The 23,763-nt window shown below is 28.7% G+C and overlaps 1 protein-coding gene across 1 annotated transcript in view; it reads left to right on the plus strand.

Moving 5' to 3' along the window:
- Window positions 1-23,763, plus strand: part of LOC105211052 (uncharacterized) — a 319,612-nt gene that overhangs the window by 288,099 nt on the left and 7,750 nt on the right. Inside the window, exon 10 of the mRNA XM_011182319.3 lies at window positions 3,886-3,958. Coding sequence (XP_011180621.3) covers window positions 3,886-3,958 — 73 coding nt within the window. The remainder of the gene's footprint in view (window positions 1-3,885; window positions 3,959-23,763) is intronic.

Genomic DNA, 23,763 nt, shown 5'->3' on the forward strand with positions numbered 1-23,763 from the left:
CTAATAAATCTTCTCAAATTAATACAGTGACACTCTATGTCGCTTAAAAAGAAAAAAAAGAAAAACTAACAAGTATACACCCCAAAAAGTATGCCTCACCAGCTAGGCATTTTTCATAAGAATTTCAAATATGAACATCCTGTTTACCAAATAATTACTTCAAACACTGCAACGAGACTCACCACCACATTATTTGTGCATAAATAAATGTTTTTTTTTTCCCAAAAAATAACTCGCTATTTGCCTTAATAAGCAGTCGTTTGTTTAACATGGAATTTATGCGCCAACACCTTGCTGCACAGCGCCAGGCTCTCATACAAACATGCATATATTTTCTAAATAAATATTGAATTAAACAGTAATGCCACATCTATGGCTGTGATGACAGACATACATTTATGTATATATGAATATTAAAGATTGTATGTGTAATTGCCATTTCGTGGATTTTCCAACTCTCGGAAATTAGACAAATCACAAACATTAAAAGGATAAACGCCGCCAAGCAGCTTACTTGTGCAACACGTTTATCGCCACAACTCCTTGCCTTTCTCTCGCTGCTGCATCACCGTTTGCTTTAATGATTTTTTACCTATTTGCTTTTGGTGATCCGCCGCCACCGCCTCACTTGTCAAAGCAAACAGCAAATGTCCTTTGCACCGGCATGCCAGCACGTAGGCCATATTGCACCTTTCTTATTATATACATACATACATACATATATATTTGTATTATATAAGTATGTGTGCAGCGCTTACTTATGCACCTTTTCGGATTATTCTCTCACTTTGCTGTAATTGTTAAGCATGTTCATGCATGACAGTTGTTTGGTTTGCTGTGATTCCCACACCTTCAACACACTCACACATACATCTACATATCTCTATATACATATATGTAAATATGTACATGCGTGTTACTTTAATTTTCACCTTAAATGCCACAGCAGCGCTGCAGATTTTTCTTATTTTCTCACCATCTTCCGCATATGCTTAGCATCAGGAAATTCCACACTGCACCAATATTTACTTAGCAGCCGTGTCCTGCCGTGGCGTTAACACGTAAGGAATGTTGGAATTTCTTTGTTCTTTGTTTGCTGGCCGGCAGAAGGCTTGACTCAGCTGGAAATTGCGCGAAAATTACAACTGCTGTTTGAGTATAAAGGTTTTACTTGTATGTTAAACTGGTGGATAGCAGTAACACGTTTTTGAGCGGGAATTTGTTGTTGTTGTATAATATGATAATTTTTGTTGTCAAAATATGTTTAATTATTTTTGAAATTTTTATGTGAATAACCTTTTTTCAAAAATGTTAGAAAATTTATTGATTACAGTAAACTCCCCATAAATAGCCCACATTATACAGTTGTGTTCAAAATAATAATAGTGCGTGCGTTAGAGTCTTATCATTGAAATTGGAAAAGTGACGATACTATATATTAGGGTCAGATGAAAGTAAAATCGTTCTTTTTGGAGGCACAGGTTCACGACAGTATGTACATCGTCCACCGAAGAATAAATAACCCTAGATACACTACCAAAACGGTAAAAAAATATTAAAAATGTTGTTTGGGCTTGTCTTTTATTTTTATGGTGCTGGATTTACACTGTCATGGATCGACATGTCTACGTTGAAATTTTGAATAGCACAATGTTACCTTATAATGAAAACGAAAATGCCTCTGAAATGGGTCTTACAGCAGGATAAAAATCCGAAACATACAAGACGGCTAGCCAAGGATTAGTTTCGAATCAAAGGGATGCCTTGGCCTGCGCAATAGAACGATCTCAATTCCATAGATAACCTATGATGTGATATTAAGAAAGAAGTCAGAAAAGCCAAACAAGGCAATAATCGTGAACTTTGAGTAATAATAAAGGATTCTTGGCAAGAAATCTAAAACCCGTTATGAAAGCCTAGTCAATTTAATGCCGCATCACTGTAGGACAGTTTTATATAATAGGGACTTTTAGACCCATTTCTTTGTATCTATACATAAATTTTGGATTTGTTTCAGATACTTTTTTAAACCAGATGTGAAATACTATTATTTTTGAACAACCTCAATGTCAATTGTATTTCCTCTTTACAATCCATCTATTCCGCTTTAAATGTAAAATGTATAATTTTTATTCGGATTAATATTTTTACTAAAAAAGTTATAAAATTTTAAATTATTTCTTTTTTAAAAATCCAAATTATTTCTTTATGACTCAAATAAAAAAAATCATAAAGTAAATTCCTTGCATTTTATATAAAAATTGTTGCAAGCTAACAATATCGTACAGCCTTACATTTCTTTCAATTAATTTATATAACTTGCCAAGTCTTCTCTCTCTCTCTCCCTTTCTTTGTAGCTTATAAATAAGTGTCTTTAAATTTTATTGCTTACTTTATGGCATGCGTGTATGTATCTTTCACTGCAGTGAAGGCAATTTACAGGAAGTTGTTTTGAATTTTTACGATACGCGGCATTTACCCTTTTAACGCAAAAAATACTATAAAAATGTGAAACCCTGTTGGAAAGCTGGCAGGGAAATACTTGATTGAACTCTAAAAAATTATAAAAGTACGAGAGTGTAGTGAAAGTGACTCAAAAAGATATGGAGACATTAATCAGATAAAGTATACAAATAAAATATATTTTTTAAAAACTAAAATCTGTTCGAAAAGCTCATCAAAAATCTCCAGGCTTGTTTTAGCAATTTTCTCCGACTTTTTTTCTACAGGGTGTCCCCACCTCTACTGTGTATGTATTATTCTTACCAAGCATATGCAAATAACTCTTTACAGTATAATAACTATAAAATACTAATACCATTGCAATAAGCGTTTTACGATGATTTTGCTAAGCCATTTTCAGGTAATAACTTTTATGAGCTTTTCATCAACCTGCAGACGAATTATATATTTAGAACTCTATTTAACTCTTTTGCATTTGAGAACTAGGGATTTTTTATGGTAGGAGGAAGCATCGAAAGCTGATGTGCGAAACTTTAATCCGCTAAACCTAACCTATTCCAAAACACTCCAACGAAACCACTGGTATTCGGTCGTGGGAGTGTCAAGACAATTTAAGTCTCCTTACATGAAGGAGAAGAATATCACATGAATGAAGAAATAAAGGTGTCTTCATTTATTTGAATTAAATATCCCACAAAAATTATTTTTTTCGTAAAAAGTAAAGTTTTATAAAAAAATTTGTATGGAAACCACTATAAAAAATTGAAAAAAATAACAAAAATTATTTTATGTTTAATTGAATATAGTAAAAATTATATAAAAAATATTCCAAATTATATTTTATAAAAATCTATTTGAAAGGCGCTTTGCTGTAAATATTTAGAAAACAAAGCCTACATTTTGGCGCTTGGTTGTAAAGCTTAAAAATGTTGCCTACATTTTGGCGCTTGTAGGTGAACCAGTAGCTGTAGTTGAATTAAAATCCTTTTCAATCAATCAATAACTAAGAAATGTACATACAATTTCAAAAGTGACTTTTTGCTTATAAGTATATAATATAAACATACCCCAATTGCTTAAGCGGCCTATTAAAACAAATAACCTTTCCAATGTGTACCTTTCCGAACCTTTTTGTAAGGATTATTTGCCGCTTTTAGCATGAAATACTGATTTGTAACAAACAATTTTTCATATTTATCGTATCTCCTACTCAAACTGTACAGCTGCAATACATATTTACATGTCTGTTTATATGTACCACTACCTCAAAAATCGCCAAAGCTTTTGCCATACCTTTTGCTATAAGTGTGTACCTAACAAAAACAAAAACAAAGCAATGTTTTCCACATTTTATTAATATATTTTAGTTGCAACCATTTCTCTCTCTATTAAAACCATTTCTCTCTTGCCTCCTCTTTCCAGTTCACCCAGAGCCAAAAATCCCATTGCATTACCAACAGTTAATGATGTGAAAAGCAGTTATTCGACGAATTTGGTAAGTTTGAGTTTTTATTTGCTTGCATACTACATTTTATTATTATTATTATTCCTTCAAGTGTATTTGCATGCATTTCTACGCTGGAGTTAAAGTGTTTTTCCTATAAAAAGTGTAATTAGCTAAATTCCACAGTAAAAAGTGTAAACTATTTGTGTATATGAGTGTGTGGGTTTTTTACACTCAAAATAACACACATTTGCATATGTATTGGCGCGCAAATGCTGAGGGTTATTCAAGCGTTATGGTATTTAATTAAGAAATTCATAAATTTAATAGTTGTTGTAAAGTGTTTTTTTCCTTTTGTTTTTTGCTTTTTTTGTAATGATTCCATTTGTAAATAGTTCAGTGCATAACTACCTAGTTATGAATGTGCATACTTCAATTAAGCGGAATTTGGAGCGCTTTTAATGAACTCAGTAGGAAATTTAAGGTGTTAAAAATTGAAGTTTTACATGATAAACATTTTTTTAACAAAATTTTAAAATTGATGCTTATTTAAATAAAAAAAAAAAAAAAATTTAAATTCATAACAAATACCTTCCCTCACTCGTTCACTCAGAGCATCACTCAACTAACTTCGAGACAGAGAATTCACAGAACTCTTCAAATGAAAAGTGTTTAATATTCCTAGAGCGTTTTAGCTAGCTCGTTACAAGTGAATACGTAAATATTAAACAGATTGCTATAATTGAAAATTAAATTTTTGATTAACTCATTTTGGGTATGTTAAAAGCAAAACAACTTTAAATGTAGTAGTTTTTGCAGAATAATTGCTGCTGCTTCATTTTAAGTAGTCTAATAATTTATCAAACCGTATATTTTCTACTTATATGCTTCTATATAAAATGTATTTCATAATAATGTAATAGCTAGAGAGAGTAAGATTGTGGTTGACTTTACGTGAAGTTTCAAAAATCATTAAATATTTCTTTAGAAGATTATAAAATATGTTTTGCAATTAAGAAATATCTAATGTCCCGAAAAAATTCCGATCCCGATCGCGAAATTTCGGGTTATAAAATAGTAATATTTTAAAATGTAATATTTTGAACTTTTTTGTTATATGCAAAAAAATAAATCTAAAGTTTGGAATTTTAGTAGGTCTAGAAACTTAATCCTCGGGATGTCTAAGTGATATTAAGAGTTACATGGGTTTCGTGGGTTTCAAAACTCGATTTTTTTGTTTCTGGCTTATTGCTTTCTACAACATCTCACGAATAGTATCCTAAATTTTCAAGCCGATCGGAATAATAATTTCGGAGATACAGCCTTTGGAAGCTGTGCGCTCCAAGTCAAGTACTATTATTACTCAAAACTTTAAGAGCGTTTTTCTCGGAACCGTGTCGGTTAAATTACTCTTGATGAAATTTTGCACAGGTGTTCGAGATACATTTTACTCGTGCTTGAACGAACAATTGCAACTATTAAAAAAAAAAAAATGTCAAGCAAATTTGACCGAAATCTTTATTTTTTGGAAAAATGTCGACCAAAATTCCATTTTTTACTTTTTTTGTATTTCCTTCGTTCAAGCACGAGTTTATAGTCTTACCTAAAACACTTATTTTTGTTTTTTCGTTTCGGATGATCCTGTTAGGAGTTATGCTGACAACGCGGACGCACCTTTTTTTCCGAGGGGTCACCGGAAATGACGTCACAATGGAGAAGTTTTAATTTTTATTTTTTGAAAATTTCTGAAATTATTCTTTAAATATGTATCTTTAAGACAGAACAAAGTTTGAATTAAGTAAATAATTTTTTATATAGAAAAAAATATTGAAATCTTTTTACGCGACGAAAACCCCTTAAGCAGATCAAGCAATTCCAAACCCAAATCATCCCAAAATCGGGATTTCCCCTTGATCATATTTTAAAATATACATTTTAATAAATATATAAAATATTATAAAAATATCTTATAAATCCCGAAATCTAAATGTGAATGCCTTGGTAGATCTCAAAACCCAACACTCGGGATCCCGAAATTTTGAAGTAAACCAAGTATTCTTCACTAATAGAAATACCAAATTAAGCACTTTTCCGACAACTTTAAGAACCCAAATCATAAATTAACACTAAAATTGTAGCACACTTTTAGGCGCACAATGCTTATAAGTGGCATAAATTACTATCCACTCATACTTTGCTTACAAAAATGCGTTCACGTGCTTATCATTATCATTGGTAATTACAGCATAAATAACTGTACATACAAAGATAATGACATAAATAACAACAAATATGGAAACAGGTGTTTACATTGTTGTTGTAATAATTGTTACAGTCTCGGTTGACTCGCTTTCCAAGCACAACTACAACCATTATTATTATTTATTTATGTACGAGTATTTTATTATGTTTGTATGTATTTAAATATTTGCTCTGCATTCCCACATGCCACAATGCATTTATGCAACAACACAACTTGACGGGTATAACTAGTTATTTTAATGGGTCAAAGATATACGAGTATATGTGCGTAATAGCTACTGTATGTATGTGCGCCTACTTAAATTCACACCAGTTAATTGAGTGCCGTAATTAAGTAAAGCAGCTGAGAGACGTTGGAAATATTAAAGCAAATCTCAAGCATATTCTTGGTATGTTGTGTCTGCCTTAGAACGCGGTTATTTATAGATCTTACATACAAAAAATAGATGTCTGTATATTAGCAGAAAAAGCAAAAGTTATTTATTTTAGTTGTTTTTGTCCCACGTTTTTAGCACTTGAATCACTTGGAATGTTAAACATTTCATTTTATCTTTTAGATTACGCATTTTATTAATTTAATGTAAGTTACGAACTGTTATGGAATTGGAATTACTGCTAGAAAATAGTTAAAATATCGCTCCGATAAGCAGATACCGTTATGTACTTAATGCTATCTACAAATCTAAGTACTTAAAGACAGGCAGTATTACTGGGGAATGACTGTGCATAGATGCCCTGTAGGAAATTACAACTTATTTCTTTGCTAGATTTGATTAATCTCAAAAAAATATAAAAGTTTTTTAAAAATTATATTTTTTCTTGGATTTACGAAAGACACATGTCATCCTGAGACAACTGTCAAGTAATTAGCTGTCAAGTTGTAATTTGAACCAAAGTTGTAATGCCAAGTTGTATTTTTTTTTTCTTCACGCACTCGAACAGTTGAGAGATTTAATTATAAAGAATATATTTTTAAATTCTTATGTAATTTCCGCTGTCTTATGAGGCTTATGGGTACATACAAATCTTAGAAATAATTAACTTTTGTCGGTATTTTTTTGAAACACGAGTATCAAAGATAAAATTTTAATGGCACTTAATCACACGCGCATTAGCGGTATGTAGTACATATATATATATATATGTACATACATATATACACAAAACTATAGAAATACACGACATTACTGGTGTCAAAGACATTTTCTCACATTAATTCTTCATTTTTTTCTTTGTCCGTCTTTTTGCTTGCCTACTCTTCGAGTTAAACACTTTGGTTGCGATCTTTGACCTCGTGTCTTTAAAGTAAATAATAAACAAATGCCTCAAGTGCTCAAATGCGGCTAAAACTATTGTGATATATGTTATATACATGTGTAGTGGAGCCTAAACTCACTTTTATATATATACATATGTAGAACGTATACACATTTAAATAACATTGTAGTGCTTGGCAACATTTTATAGCAACATATGTTTCCAACATTTCAACACTAACATGACAGGCGCAACAATTTTGTTTGTGTAGCGGCGCATGCCGATCACTCTTCCTACTTTTTCCACGCTCAAAATAAATTAAAATAGAATAGTTGAGAAAGTTCATTGCCACATTCTAATTTTAAAAGTGAGGAAATGTAAGGACTTTCTTTTTTGGCTTGCTTTTTGTATATGTATTTTTATAGTGTTTATATAGTTTTTATAAAAAAAAAGTTGAAAGCATTAGGGTGGTCTGTTTATGCACTATTTTTAATTAATTTCTTTTTTATTTTTTTTTTATATTTTAAATTTTGTTAATTATTTTTTATTTTATGTTTCTATAAAATTTAAAAATAGAAAAAAAATTAAAAAATTATTTAAAAAAAAATGTTTTTAAATAAAAATAAAAAATTACTGTTTTTTGAATAAAATATGAAATTAAAACAAAAATTATTAATAATGAAATTTAAATTTATAAATTTATAAAAAACTTTAAATTTATAAAAAATTTAAATTTATGAAAAACTTTAAATTTATAAAAAATTTAAATTTATAAAAAAAATTAAATTTTATTTTTCATATTATTTTTATAATTTTTATTTTAATTTATAAAAAAATTTAAATTTTATCATAAATAATTTTTTATTTTATTTAAAAAACAGTAATTTTTTAATTTCATTAAAACAAAAAAAATTAATACAATTTAAACTTTATTATAAATATTTTTTTTATTTCTAGGGTGTTGTGTTTATGCTCGGATTTTAATTATTTTTTTTATAATTTATTTTTAAACTTTTTTAATTTTTGTATTTTATTTTTTACAAAATTTAATATTTTTTATAAATTTTATTATAAATATTTTTTTTTATATTCTAGGGTGTTGTGTTTATGCCTGGATTTTAATTATATTTTTTAATACATTTTTTAATTTTTTTATTTTATTTTTTACAAAATTTAATTTATTTTATAAATTTTATTATAAATATTTTTTTTTTTAATTTCTATGGTGTTGTGTTTATGCTCGAATTTTAATTAATTTTATAATAAATTTTTAACTTTTTTAATTTTTTTTATTTTATTTTTTACAAAATTTAATTTTTTTTTAATTTTATTATAAATATTTTTTTTTTGTTTTGTGTTGCATTTGTGTTGCATTATTAATTATTATATATTAATTACTTTTTTATAATTTATTTTTAGTTTTTTTTTTTGTTTACATATTTATCAGAAATATTTTTTTTTTATTTCTTATTTTTATTAAAAAAATTATTATTTTTGAATTTTATTTTAAATATTTTTTTAAATTTTTTTTTGTACATACATACATTTTTACATATTAAAATGCCTCTTTTACAACATCCGAGTAAAATTTCCTATTTCACTGTGAAAAATTTTCATTCATAAATGATTTTACAATGACGTTTACTGGCTGCATAGTCAGGCACAGTACCTGCTATATGTATATGATCAAGGATATATGTGTGTATGTATGTATGTTATACACACCAGCATTTCAACTTTCCTTAGCAAATAATATCATTTTAGAGTAGAAATTTCTGACTCTCTCGACGGCTGCTTACATTTTAATTCAAAACTTGTTGCAATCATAAATTCTCATCCGCAACATTTTTCACTGCAGTTGAGTGCTTTACGCGTTGCGTTCCCCAGCTTGGCAGCTTTGCTTTTGGCTTGTCTAACTCATCAGCTACTTTAGTGGTAATTTACGCCTTCATTTAAAGTTTATGAGCAAAAACAAAAAAAACGGAAAACGGAAAGGAAGTGTACTTGAACAGCCATTGCATTTACAACTGCAACAACAACAAAAACAACAATAATTGTAGATTCTCATACACCTTTCTTTCATATTCACTTCCTTTCTTGATTTTTTTTATTTTATTTTTTTTTTGTAATTTTTCATTGTAATACAATGCAGCAACTCAACTGCCAACCCTTTGGGGTAGTCCACAAGCGTAACTAAACATTTTTTGTATATATTTATTTCTACATACTTGCATATACATATGTATGAGTATTGTATGCATACTGTGCCTTCTTAAGTAGTATTTTCTTGCACAGCTCTGTTTTATATTGGTAACATACCCCTCTATGAATGCAGACACACACATATATATATATATATATATAAATATAGTCATATTTATGATTTGCGGTTTCTGCTTGAAGTGTTACTTGTTTATTCAGCTTTGTATTGCTAGAAGCGGAAATGCACTTTTAGTATCGTTTTGTACTCAGGCACACATGCAAATATGTTGGTATAAAAGTGAGTCTTAGCTGTGTTAAGGAACTTCTTCATGAAAACGGAAGTATAGTGGAAACTTATACGTATATATATATGTATGTATATGAGTACCTCAAAGGAGGCTCAAGGCTACTAAGTGTAATATGAGCGAACTATTAAGCATTTTATGAATTTCAATTTTTTTGGATTTTCAAGTTATACTTCTATTTATGATATAAAAATAAAAGGATGAAATTTCTATCCCGTTTATCATCAAAAGTGTTCTACTTCAGTCTAATTAGACTAGTGACTAATTTAGTCAAATAAAAGCCTTTAATTATCAAAATCTCCAAATTCGTTCTCTTTTCAAAAAAGCTTTAGTATAAATTAACAATGTTGCCATACAGCAAGTAGCATTCGTTTTTGGTTCATTTCGTTTTTGCTAAAGAAAATAATTTGAAATTTTTATGTTCAAAATATTTTTTTTTTTAATTTTTTTATTAATTGAAATTTTTATGTTCAAAAAAATTTTTTTAGAAACTGTTTTGGGTTAAAAAAATTTCTAAAATTAAGAAAAAAAATTTTATATATTTTTTTTAGATTTCTCTATTAATTTTTACTAATACTATATTTATTTTATTTTTTAATAATTTTTTTAAATATTTTTTATAATAAATTTTTTTAATAATTGAAATTTTTATGTTCAAAAAAAATTTTTTAGAAATTGGTTTGGGTTAAAAAAATTTACAAAATTAAGAAAAAAATGTATATATTTTTTTTAGATTTCTCTATTAATTTTTACAAATACTATATTTATTTTATTTTTTAATAATTTTTTAAATATTTTTTTAATACATTTTTTTAATAATTGAAATTTTTATGTTCAAAAAATTTATTTTAGAAATTGTTTTGGGTTAAAAAAGTTTATAAATTTAAGAAAAAATAAAAACAAATAAAATTAAGAAAAAAAATGTGTATATTTTTTAGATTTCTCTATTAATTTTTACAAATACTATATTTATTTTATTTTTTAATAATTTTTTTAAATATTTTTTTTAATAAATTTTTTTAATAATTGAAATTTTTATGTTCAAAATATATTTTTTAATAGATTTTTTGAATAATTGAAATTATTATATACAAATTTTTTTTAGAAATTTTTTTAATTGAAATTTTTATTTTTTATTATTTATTTTTTTTATTTTTATTTTTTTATACATTTTTAAAAATTGAACATTTTTTTGTTCAAAATCTTTTTTTTAGAAATTGTTTTGCGTTAAAAAAATGTATAAAATTATAAAAAAAATGCAGTATTTTTTTTTATTTCTCTACTCATTTTTACTAATACTATATTTATTTAACTTTTTATATATTTTTTTTTTAAATCATGAGGCAACCCATTTTTGTTACATTATTTATTTATAGATTTTACTCCATTTCAGAACTAATTTTTCAGAAATTAATCACATTTCTATTCAGCACTTCACTATTTTAGTAATTTTTCAGCGCAGTTGGCAACCCTATATAACCTATTTCGTAGTTTATTTATATTCCCTGTGTTACTTTAGTGCAAATATATGGAAATAAGGATTCAACTGTTGCGAAATGAGTTACTGTTATTCTAACTGTATATAATATAGATTTATATGTACATATATAATTATCTACATACGCGTATATGCGCATTAATGCAAATGTGTGCTAGAAACTCCAACGCTTACATACGAGTATGCTAATATGGCATTTACAACTTTTCCTAAATGAATATCTCTCATAGCGCATGCGCACAGTTATTAGAACCAGCTACGACTACGACTTAAACTCATAGCTTGCTCCAGTCAGCGAGCATTCGCTGCAATATTCGCTAGAGTGCAATTGGTGTTGTTGGTGGAGAAAAGCAACAATATATTAATGGCAGCATACAAATGATGGCATTAGAAAAAATCATAAAATTCATATACATATGTATATGTATGTATGTATATTTATAAGAGTACATAATCTCTATAATTTGCTTCAACATGCATAATTTGGCATAAAAGGAGCAACACGAAAACCAGAATTGTATAATCGAAGTTTGATTTCCATATTACTTTAACAACTCGTCTAGAAGGTGTATATGTATGTATGTAATTAACTAGGTCAGCTCCATTAAAATGCGTTTGATTGCGTTCTGAATGTTTGAAGTGCGTGCGTACGTTGTATATTGGAGTATATACATCTGTATTTAGAGTTATTCATTTTCTAATGCAAAAGTGATGTTGCCATTTGAAGTGAATTGAGATTACACAGTTGAAGCTTTCTGCTTGAAAAAGTAAAATAATGCTTGAGAAAGCTGCTACCTCTGTAATTATGACAGCTAATTGAGGAAAATATGTTGCAAATATTTATTTTATTTAATATGAGTGCACATTGATGTTTGAAATAAGAGAAAAATCGGAAAAAAAATATTTTTTGCAGAGTCATTGGATTCACTCAGAGTCAGTTGCTTAACTTAAATTTGAGGAAAAATAAATGTCAAGTTCTGCTTTCTTTCCATTTTTGCACTCCGAGGACAAGAAAAAGTAATCAGAACTAATAAAAATTCACTAAAAATATAATATTCAAGTACCAAGATCTCAGACTACTGTATAATCCAAAAAGAAGCCTAGAAAAATGTATGAAGACAGTTTGGCGTCTCTTATTAATAAGAAAGGCATTCATAACCGACCTTTTGAACCTTTTCTCCGACTTTTCTGATAATAAAGTATAGGAAATGTACTAGAAATTGCGACTGAAAGCATTTCTACTAGGTGCTTCAAGTAAATTGTACACAGATCTATTCAAAAATGTTCAGAAACTTTTTGAAAATCAAAAACTAAAATTTCGACAAACAAATTTATTGAAAAAATTATAATTTATTAATAAAAACATATTTCCTAACCTCAATTCTTAAGTAAATATATATAATCTTACAAATCTAAGCTCAAATAATAGTTTACAGTACCATAAAAGTAATTCAAAATATTAAAAAAAATTATAAATGTATATAAATACATTAAATGTTGCAAAAACTGACCTATCTACGAATCAACTTCTTCCACCAAACATCTCTCAACAGCCCAGCTAATGCTGTAAGTGCATGAATAACGGTATTTTATTGTGTTTATAAGTTGTCTGCTTAAAGTCAATAAAGCCATGCGGACAACAAAGCGGTTTTAGCTGCAACTTATCCACACTCTTTATTGAAAGCATTACATACAAACACATATTATGTACATATGTACTAAAGTCACAAGCTAACGCCTAGACCACGCATGTTATGTGATATCCATGTGATAGTGCTTGCGCGTATTAAGCAATGTCATGGCACTTTTATGCGTAATCATGACAGTTGTCAATAAATCAAAGCCAATGACATCTTCGACTGGCAATGACAGTGCGACTAACTGAAGAGTTGCTGTTGTAGGTTGCTTAAGGAACAGCTGAGTACTTGCTTTATGTTATATGCATACGTATTTGTTATTTATTATTTGTTTTGTGTAATTAGTATATCAATTACATATTTCATGTATCTCGGAGGGGAAAAAAACTAAACCACAAGTCATTCAACTGCATGGAAGTGAACTTTTGTGTAAACATAAATACATACATATGCGCATTTGTATGCCAGTTTGGTTTATTATTTTTTTTTTTTTTTGTATAATCGAAGATGAGAATTATATATAAAAGTGTAAATGAGTCTTCTTATAGCACATACTAATGTATATATGATGGTACATATATTCATATGTCTTCCTTGAAACTATAACCAACATCACGGTCAGTTCAAACACAAGCAGCGGAACAGTCGAAGTTCGAACAAAGCAAATCTAAATCATTTTTCAAATAACACGCTGGAGAGTCTGATTGCTGATTTTTTGTTTTTGTTCTTACTTATTCGTGTCAGTGTTTCCAATATTCTTATTATACATTTTTTTCCCAGTTTTATTGTTTCTTTTTTCATATTATTTTTATTTTATTTTATTTTAATTTATTTTTTATTTTTTATTTTATTTTATTTTATTTTTTTTTTACTTTTTTTTTATTTTTTATTTTATTTTATTTTATTTTTTTTTACTTTTTTTTATTTTTTATTTTTTTATATTTTATTTTTTATTTTATTTTATTTTATTTTATTTTATTTTATTTTATTTTATTTTATTTTATTTTATTTTATTTTCTTTATTTTTTTATTTTATTTTTTATTTTATTTTATTTTATTTTATTTTATTTTATTTTTATTTATTTTATTTTATTTTTTATTTTTTATTTTTTATTTTATTTTATTTTATTTTATTTTATTTTTTATTTTTTTATTTTATTTTATATTTTATTTTTTATTTTATTTTATTTTTGTTTTATTTTATTTTATTTTTATTTTTTATTTTTTATTTTTTTTTTATTTTATTTTATTTTATTTTATTTTTAAATTTTTTATTTTTTATTTTATTTTATATTATTATATTTCATTATATTTTATTATATTTTATTTTATTTTATTTTATTTTATTTTATTTTATTTTATTTTATTTTATTTTATTTTATTTTATTTTATTTTATTTTATTTTATTTTATTTTATTTTATTTTATTTTATTTTATTTTGTATTTAATTTATTTATTTTTTTTATTTCATAAATTTTTTTGTTTCACCGACTTCCTCTGTGTGATCCTCATGCCTTAACTGCTGAGTTCTTCATTCACACACAGTATTCTCATTCTCCCATATAAAATATAATTTTCTCCGCTTTACCTTCACCTTTTTACTCACTTCAATTTGATTATAACTTCGGTGTATTTTTGCTTGCATTCGCTGTTGCATTTTTTTTTTGTAATTTTTTTAAATTTTTTAATTTTTTTTTTAAATTCATTTTTTTACTATTTTTTTTTCTTTTATACTTCCAATACCTCAACGACTGCATAACTGCGCTAACAGCTCACATTACTCCCAAGTTTCAATTTTTCTTCATAGAAAATTTTTCTTTTATGCATCTCTTTTGTTTTTATTCATTTTTCGTATCATCTTTCTTCGAGTTTCCTTTGCTTTCCCTTGGCGTACATACATTTCTACATAGCTGCATACATATTTCTTCCATGATTCACTGCACAAAAGCCATCATCATTATAATCATCATTAACTGGAGTCATTTTTAACCTGCTGACTGCAGGTAAAATGCCCGCTTCTCACACACTGCATCATTAACACGCTTCATAGTGACGCTTGCTGAGTTGAGTTTACGCGCTCCCACAGCATATCGGCAGCTACCAGTTTGCCATATAGTATAACAGCTTACTGACCACCTTTGCGTTACTGAGTTTGCTTACATTGGCGCTGGAAGCGCTTTTTGGTGGTTACTTTTTACACCTTGCCTAAATGTGGTCCGGACCGTTTCTGCTCTACTAACTCTTCTGGTCACTTACAAGCATATTCTTAACGTATATATGTATGTATACATACTTCTTTATGTTTCTAAATTCCCATCCAGCTACCCTCTCTTGCAACGTGCAAGTTGTTTGCGGTCAAATAAAAGAAGACATAGTCATTTTGCAGCGGTTTTCCGGTCAACCGAACAATGACCGAAATTAAATTCTCTCATGTCATAAGATCATTTGTTTTATACAAATTTTTCATGGTCTTTCATTCATTAGATTTATAAAAATATTCGTAAGTAAATTTTGAGCGCTTTCCATAACCCAGTAGAAAAATTCCAATGGCAGTCTTGCCGGTTCAATTAAGAACGATTATATACGTACTTCCGCGACATTATAGACACGGTAAACTGTGTTTGCCTTAAAAAATATATATTATGTACAAAAAAATTAACAACTAGTCGCTTTGGAACTAGCTCTGTTTGAGTCTATACAAAACTAGTCCTTTATGAGCAGAATTTTGTTAGAAATTTCTAATGAAATCAGATTTGTACGTTTTTTATTAAAAAACAACTACTCCATATGTAACTAGTTTGTAACTAGTTCTAGTAAAAAAATTAATTTTTACTTTAAATGTTATTATTTATCAGAAAATTTGAAAAGTTAAACACAACTACTCCATTTGAAACCAGTATGTTACTAGGCACTTTCAGACCAGTCCACTTTACTTCAAATGTACAAAAAAATTACATTGCTACAGTTGCCAAGCGCTTCACTATAGTAAAACTACCCCCAAAATACATTTACATAGGTAGTCATCCTGAGTTAAGTAATTATAGTCTCATAGCAATTTTTAACTTCTCTAAGTGGAAATGACTTCGCTTATGTATGTAGATACATATGTAAATGTATTTTTACATAATTTGAAATGTAATATTCGCAACATTCCAATAAAGTATCTACTTCACACAATTAATTATATGAGCGGTGTGTTAGGTAAAAGTATCGTCGAGTACATACGGACAACATTTAATTACTTCCACTTCAATTAAAATTCAACCACCACTAAAAGTCATTGTGCTTTGTTGCAATTATATTATATATTACATTTCCCCCAGCGATTCTGCTCAAATTTCACACTTTTATAATATTGATACTTTTTGCGTGCGTTCAACTTCAATGAATGAATTTTAGTTGGTTGGTATACGCGTTAAGAGCATTGTAGGTGATTAACCAGCAGTAAAACGAACTAATTTAAAAATAATATAAAACTAGTTCTTTTTGGTGTAGTACTAGTAGTTCAAACTTCATGCAATATAACAAAGAGTCTACAGCTAGTAAGCAATGTCATTGAAAGTATTCTTACTGATAACAATGCAATTCTCAGAAAGACTTTATACAAATCATCCCTAGTGTGTACCATTCCACACACATAATATCTATGTACTTCATATCCAATTGATTTTAATTATATTCAATTATTAATATATTGCTAATATCGACATGCATTAGTATGTCTGTATATATTGTATATTTGTGCCCATCAATAAAGCACCTATGATAAATAAGCGCTGTCGTCCTTGTTCGGTACGCAATAAAGCCAAACTATAAATATTAATAGCATTTCATAGAAAATCTGCACAATGAAGCAGCAATCTATGGGGCAAACAATATTGGCGATTGTTGGTTAAATACAAGCAGCTGTCCACCATAAGTCGAATCGAGCATACAAGTACATTTATACATACATACATATTTATTGGTACACAAAGTAGATGCTATATTTACAGTGCTGTACATAGAAACAGAAACATGGTGTCATGAGTCTATCAAAAAACTGATTTACTATAATATAACAACTCTGAAACTTTCTGAAAGACTAAAGCTTGAATAAAAATTACATTTTAAGCAAACAAATATTTTGAGATCTATATTTCAAAAAATGTATGAAAAAATAATTTAACTTGATTCAATACATTTTTTGAATTTTTTTATGAAAATAGTGCTATAGGTACACCCTAAAGATCTAAAAATCGCAATATAGAGCATACAGTGACGTCATACAAATCTATATCAATTTGAGAATATCTATAGATATAAGTTATTAACATATGTTATCATAGAATCGTCATAATAACTACTTAAGGGGTTTGGGGTAGTCAGAGACACGAAAAATGAGAATTTTCAGTAATTTTTTTTTGCTATTAAATCATGTTATTTTACAAAAGTAATAATATGGCATTATTATACAATGTTTTGACTTAAAGTCACGAAAATTTAAAAAAAAATATAATTCCCAAAGTTATAGCTGTCTGTGTTGACCCAGTTTCAAAAAAATGTTCTTGCGGTGACAATCCTCCTAAGTCCTTGGAGATTCATCTAAAATCAATCGGATAAAAAAATTTGTTTTATAAATATATAACCCTGGGCTTGAACCAAACTTTTTTTTTCAAAATTAACAAAATGACTGCCTCAGGAATTTTTTTTTAGAAAAAATTCACAGTTAATTGGTCTTAAAAAATCGAAATTTTTGAAAAAAAGCTTCGATGAGACCCAAGATTATTAGGTATTCTAATAGCTGTGTAAATTTCATTAAAATCTACTGTGCGATTATCGAGTTACAATTGTCACCAGTTCAAAAAACATAGTTTTGAGAAAAACGCATTTAAAGTTTCACACTAGCGTATTGGAGATCCCGAGCGCTCGTTGTTATTTGTCGAATAACTCGAAAAGTAATTATCGAATCAACTTCAAATTTTCAGATAATATTTTTAAGATATTACACCTGTTTTTTTAGCTGCAACTAAGAAACTATAAACTTTGTATCGTACAATCCTTGGGGAAGGTTTAAAAAGATCTCTAAATTATTTTCAGAAAATGAAATTATATTCAGAAACTATTTTTGAACTAGAGTATTTAGCATTTTAATCTCCGAATTTAGTTATATTTCTAGCAAACTCATCAAACAATTTTAAAACAGTTCAAACTGAATGAAATTTTAAACATCTACAGTCATGGTAGAACTTTACAATTAATTACAGATTTAAGTTATTTTAAATATATCTAGGCCTCAGGAGGACCTTAAAGTTGTAAGAAATTATCTTCTTAGTTTAAGTTTTAACTTCTTTTCGCCTCTCTGGGAATAAATTGTTTAAAATAATTGCAAAAATAAATTTTAATTAGTTCTTAGATTCGTTCTTCCAAATATTAGGCATGTCACAAGACTTGGTAACATAACAATATAGATCATGGGATTTTTGTTATATGTTTATAAGAGATGTGTTCAAAAAATAACGGGAATTTTAGTTAAAAATATATATATCTTTATTTATTCGACTTCATTAAGGTTGTCCCATTCAAAATAGACCCCATTCGATATTATGCAAATATGGCAGCGCTTCTTCCAATCGTCAAAACACTTCTTAAACTTGCTTTTTGGGATAACCTTAAGCTCTTTCAGTCATTTATCAAATTCTTGTGAAACATCGGTCCTCAACAGTTCTCTTTATTTTAATAAGAAATAGGAAAAAGTAACACGGAGCCATGTCTGTCGAATATGGAGGCTGGGGCATTGTTACAATATCGTTTTTGGTCAAGAATTCACGAACAGGTAACGAAGTCTGAACTTTTAACAAGCAAAAATCATCAGAAATTGTATCGTATGCCCCTAAAGCATATCACCATAAGAAAAAAATAAAAAATGTTCAATTGGCCTCTTCAAACCAGCGAAATTTTAAAATTCCCGTTATTTTTTGAAGATGCTTCCAAGCTACATACTATTTTTTAGCACACCACTGTATTAATGAAATAATATAAGGACTAATAATATATAGACACTTATGTAGTATTAGTGTTATTATTAATGACATTTGAATGCTTCATGAGCAACAGTTAACCGCACAATGTACTGGCCAACGAGTGGAGTGTCCATATACACATACATTCATATAATTACAAGCTAATATTAGCTATTTATGAATTTCATAGCATTTCTATAGCATAAATAAACATAAAAGACAAACAGTGTCAGCACGATGAATTTAATATTATCTAATGCATGCAATGCCTTTTACCTGTGTCCTGCCATTCATAGCTAGCCACAACCTTCATTAGGCATTGTGTATGCCGCATAATGGCTGGGCAGTTCAATTGATGGTCGCAATGATGACAAGCCAAACACAGATTTATATGAGCACACGATTAAATTCAACTCATTGAGTTAGTAATAGCAGTGAGCAACAACAACAGCACACATGTAGTAGTGAGTAACAGCCATTATGCGCCTGCAACTATGCAACGATTATTGAGCGATAACCGTTTACGATTGACAGTCTGACCTCACTGCGAGGCATTCCGTATACAAGCACGCAGGCGATAAGCACACACACCACACAATTGACTTTTATTATCACAAGGAAAGCGGCATCGGCGCTGCACTTGGCGTTGTGTTGCGCTGATTGTTGATAGCAACATGTTGCCAGCGCGTATGGGGAAGAGTGTGTGAAAACAAAGCGAAATTGACTTTTTGCTTTGAAGCAAATTAAAATAATCTTTAACACAATGCCGCAACTCAACAGTGAGACAGCTGTTTACCGTGGTGTTGTTGTTGTCATTGCTTGTGTTTTTGTTGTAGTGCTATTTGTTGATAATACACCTGCGTAATCAATATTTGCCCATTTGTTGATAGCAAATAACGAACAACAACAACAACACTTTCACAGAGAGTATTCGCAATCAGCAGCGCATTGTTGTTGTTGTAATTGTTATTGTTTATCAATATACATATGTATATGTGTCTGTTTGTTGGCCATAGCAGTAGTAATGCCAACTTGTTACGTCCCTTTTGGCATGGAATGGACAGGCAATGTTAAGTGTTTTCAGAATTAGTTTAGCTTTATCAGCGCGTCGGTGTTGACATTGTCGGTAAATCTGAAAATCTAACGGTTATTTTTGTTGAAGTTGATTGGTGGCTCTAAGTGTCTATTGCTCGGTTGAAGTGTTGCGCGGCGCGTTTATTTTCAAAAAAAAAAAATATAAACTAACAATTGTTAACGGCAATATTACTGACTCCAAAAGCACACCAGCGTATTTACGCGCTGCTCGCTGCTGAGCGTTTAATTGTCGCGCCATGAAGCGTCTCATCATACCAACGCTGATCGATACATATGGTCTGATTAAGTTTTGGGACTTCGATGCTGGACCGCCGGGCGCCAGTGAGCGTGCGAAGCGTGAATATGACAGGCATAATGGGAGTAGACGGCATGGACGCTACTCCGTGCGCAAGGAGAAGGTAGAAATTGACACTTTAGCTTTTAATTAATATTTGTGTTCCTTTTTTTTTTGGGGGGGGAGAGCCATAAATTACGAGAAATTGAGAGTTATGGGCTCACAATATTTGTAGTGCAAATAAAAGTTAAAGTATATAGAGTTTAATTAAGTGAAAGGGAGAGTGGGAGTGGGAGCGCAAATCAAACAGCGATGCAAATTAAGGCAAACAAGTGGCGTCCACTAGCAGCCAACAATGATAGACGCTAGATTTTTTATATGGATACTGAATATACTACATACATACATATGCAAATAATCGCAAAATGGGCCATATATTTTTTGGTACACTTGAGTTTGTTAATGCATCATTCTCATTGTTTAACAACTGCAAACATGTCATTTTTTTTCTAAAAAAAAGCTTAAGTCCAATTTTGTAAATTTTCAAAACTGCACTTTTGAAGTTAATTTAGAAATATTTTCTTAAAAAAAAACAAATTTTTTTATATTTCTAACAAAAATCATACAATTTTAGAAGAAAAGACTATGCTCATCTTAATGGAATCCATATAGCCAAAGCCAAACTATATTTAAATGATAGCACTTTACTATAAGCTACCAATAATTCATCGTAAGCTAAAAAAACTAAAAAATATAAAAACAAAACTAATATAAAAATTTTTTTTCAAAAAAGTAATTTTGCTTCAACTTTAGCTTAAAAAACTAAAAACTAAAAAGTAAAAAACAAAGTTTACAAAAATTCATATTAAAAAAGTTATTTCGCTTCGTAAGCTAAAAAAGAACGGAAAAATTAAAAAAAAAAAATTATCTCAAAAAAGTAATTTTGCTTCCAAAACATTTTAAGAATTAGAAAATATAGTTATATTTCTTTTATTTTGCTCATGAGAAAAAAAAATGATGACGAAGAAAGCACTTCAGTGAAGCCACTTCAAGAGAATTACCAATAAATGACTGATATATGGACAAAAAAGTAAAATTTTTATGTAAAAAAAAAATAATATTTCAGCATTATTAACAATAATTTGATGAATTATACAATAAAGATTGGAAAGAAAAGCAAAATAAATATACCAACCAGATATTAAAAAGGTATTATTTGTCAAAAAATGCAAGTTTTTTCTCATATTTCACTTAAGTCGACTTATGCACTTCTTCATTTTCATTAAAATTTCATTCAAAATCTTTAATAAATGCCACTAATGGTTTTGTTGACAGTCTATAACGGTAAAATTTCCATTGATAAACTATATTAGATTATTCTCAATAAAAAAATGTTGCTTTGAAGGTATTAACAACATAGCAATACGCCGAAATTCTCCATAACTTGAACTCTTGGAGTGGCAATAGAAATCAAATTTTATAGAAATTACTTTAATTAAATTCGAGTATCTCTAACTCGAAGTTTTTTTGTGGATTATGATGATTCGAGTTGGGGAAGTTCAACTGTGTATTACTTTTTTGCATCATTAAGTTGATTAAATAAAAAAAATAATTAATTGAAAGAAAAGCTCCGTAAAGCTCTTAAAAAGCTTTCTATGCAAATATTTAGGATTTTAAACATTAAATCTATACTACTATTATAAAGAGGAAAGATTTGCATGTATGTTTGTAATGAATAAACTCAAAAACTACTGTGCCGATTTCAAATATTCTTTCACCATTGGAAAGCTACATTCACCCCGAGTAATATAGGCTATATTTATTGCTAGAATCTCAACTTTCTGGAAATAGTTCCCAGGTGAGGGTATCAGAAAGACTCCGTGATGGAGAATCTTAATCGGAAAGTGAAAATCGTCCTGCAAGTCATTCTCTCCGCATCGCAATCGCGTTCCAGAAAGTCTAGGAACGAGCGCTCCTAGCTGTGTGCTGAACAAAATTTAAAAACCTGCCTCGAGTACGGAGTGTGTGTAGCGGCTTGAAGAACAAAATATTAGAAATATACAAGTTTGCACTAGGCCATCGAACTCTGAGCGTTTCCAACGCCTTCATAATCAGAAAGAAAGACAACGGACACCAAAGACTAGAGTTCGTAATAAAGTTTTAGCTCCTTACAAATAAAATATAATTTCATGTTCGAATTTTACTTTTTTTAAAATGAGTCCACGCAAGAAACGACAAAGTAACTTTTGAAATGTTTGTTTAAGCCCGTGCGAAGCCGGAGTGGTCTGCTGGTTGTTAATAATGGTGTTAAATGCTAATTTCAATTTTATTTAATTTTTCAATATTCTCTAATATTTTTGAATTTTTATTTAATATATTTTTATTATTTTTATCTAGTTTCCATAGTAAATAAATTTTCCAAATAAAACCGCATTATCTCTTTGCAATATCACAACAAAATGTCAATTCATACTTTTTCGGTTAATAATTACCGTTATCAATTTAACCACACAACAAGTGGACGATTGCACAAGTTAGGTATTTAAATTTCATTGAAAAATAGTTAACATCACTAAAAAGAGTATGTATGTATGTATAAATATATATACACTTTGAAGTACCACTAAGTTATTAATAATAGAAAGGCTGAGTAAACTGAGACGCCGCAATGTCTTGAATCATTAGTCATTATATTAAATTTGTACACAAAAGGGTGCATTTGTTTGTATGTATATAGAATATACATGCATATCTAATAGCATCTAAATTTGTTATATAAAAAAGACATATATACGAACAGTTGGAAATGCAAAGTTCACTTGTGTAGCTGCTGTTTATCACATGTTGATCATATGTACAGCTAACAATTGCCAACGGATATACGCGTACATGTGTTCTAGGTAATCATGCTGACGTATTTACAAATGAACATTAGTATGTATGTATGTATATACCTTAATCAGGCAGTTTGATAAAATATAAATGAAATGAACGTTGACTTCTTGTATTCCTTGGAGTTCATGATATGTGGAAAATTCTTTTAAATGATCAATTGCTTATGGACTTATGGATGTAGGTATATATCATACACACAACTAGATAGAGAATAATTGTAGCATTTATTTGGTGGAAGCATGTTTACCTGTCAAATGATTGATTTGCACAAATTTTTATCAATATTGGTTTGTTTGAAACGCATTGGTATTTAACATGTATGTATATATATATATATGTATATGTATAAAAGCGTGAACATGAGTTCTGAATAGGCATATGTACATATGTAAATAAATATGTAATTTTGTCCACACTCATACATGAAAA

The sequence above is a fragment of the Zeugodacus cucurbitae genome, chromosome 4, assembly GCF_028554725.1.
Source record: "Zeugodacus cucurbitae isolate PBARC_wt_2022May chromosome 4, idZeuCucr1.2, whole genome shotgun sequence".
NCBI lineage: Eukaryota > Metazoa > Arthropoda > Insecta > Diptera > Tephritidae > Zeugodacus > Zeugodacus cucurbitae.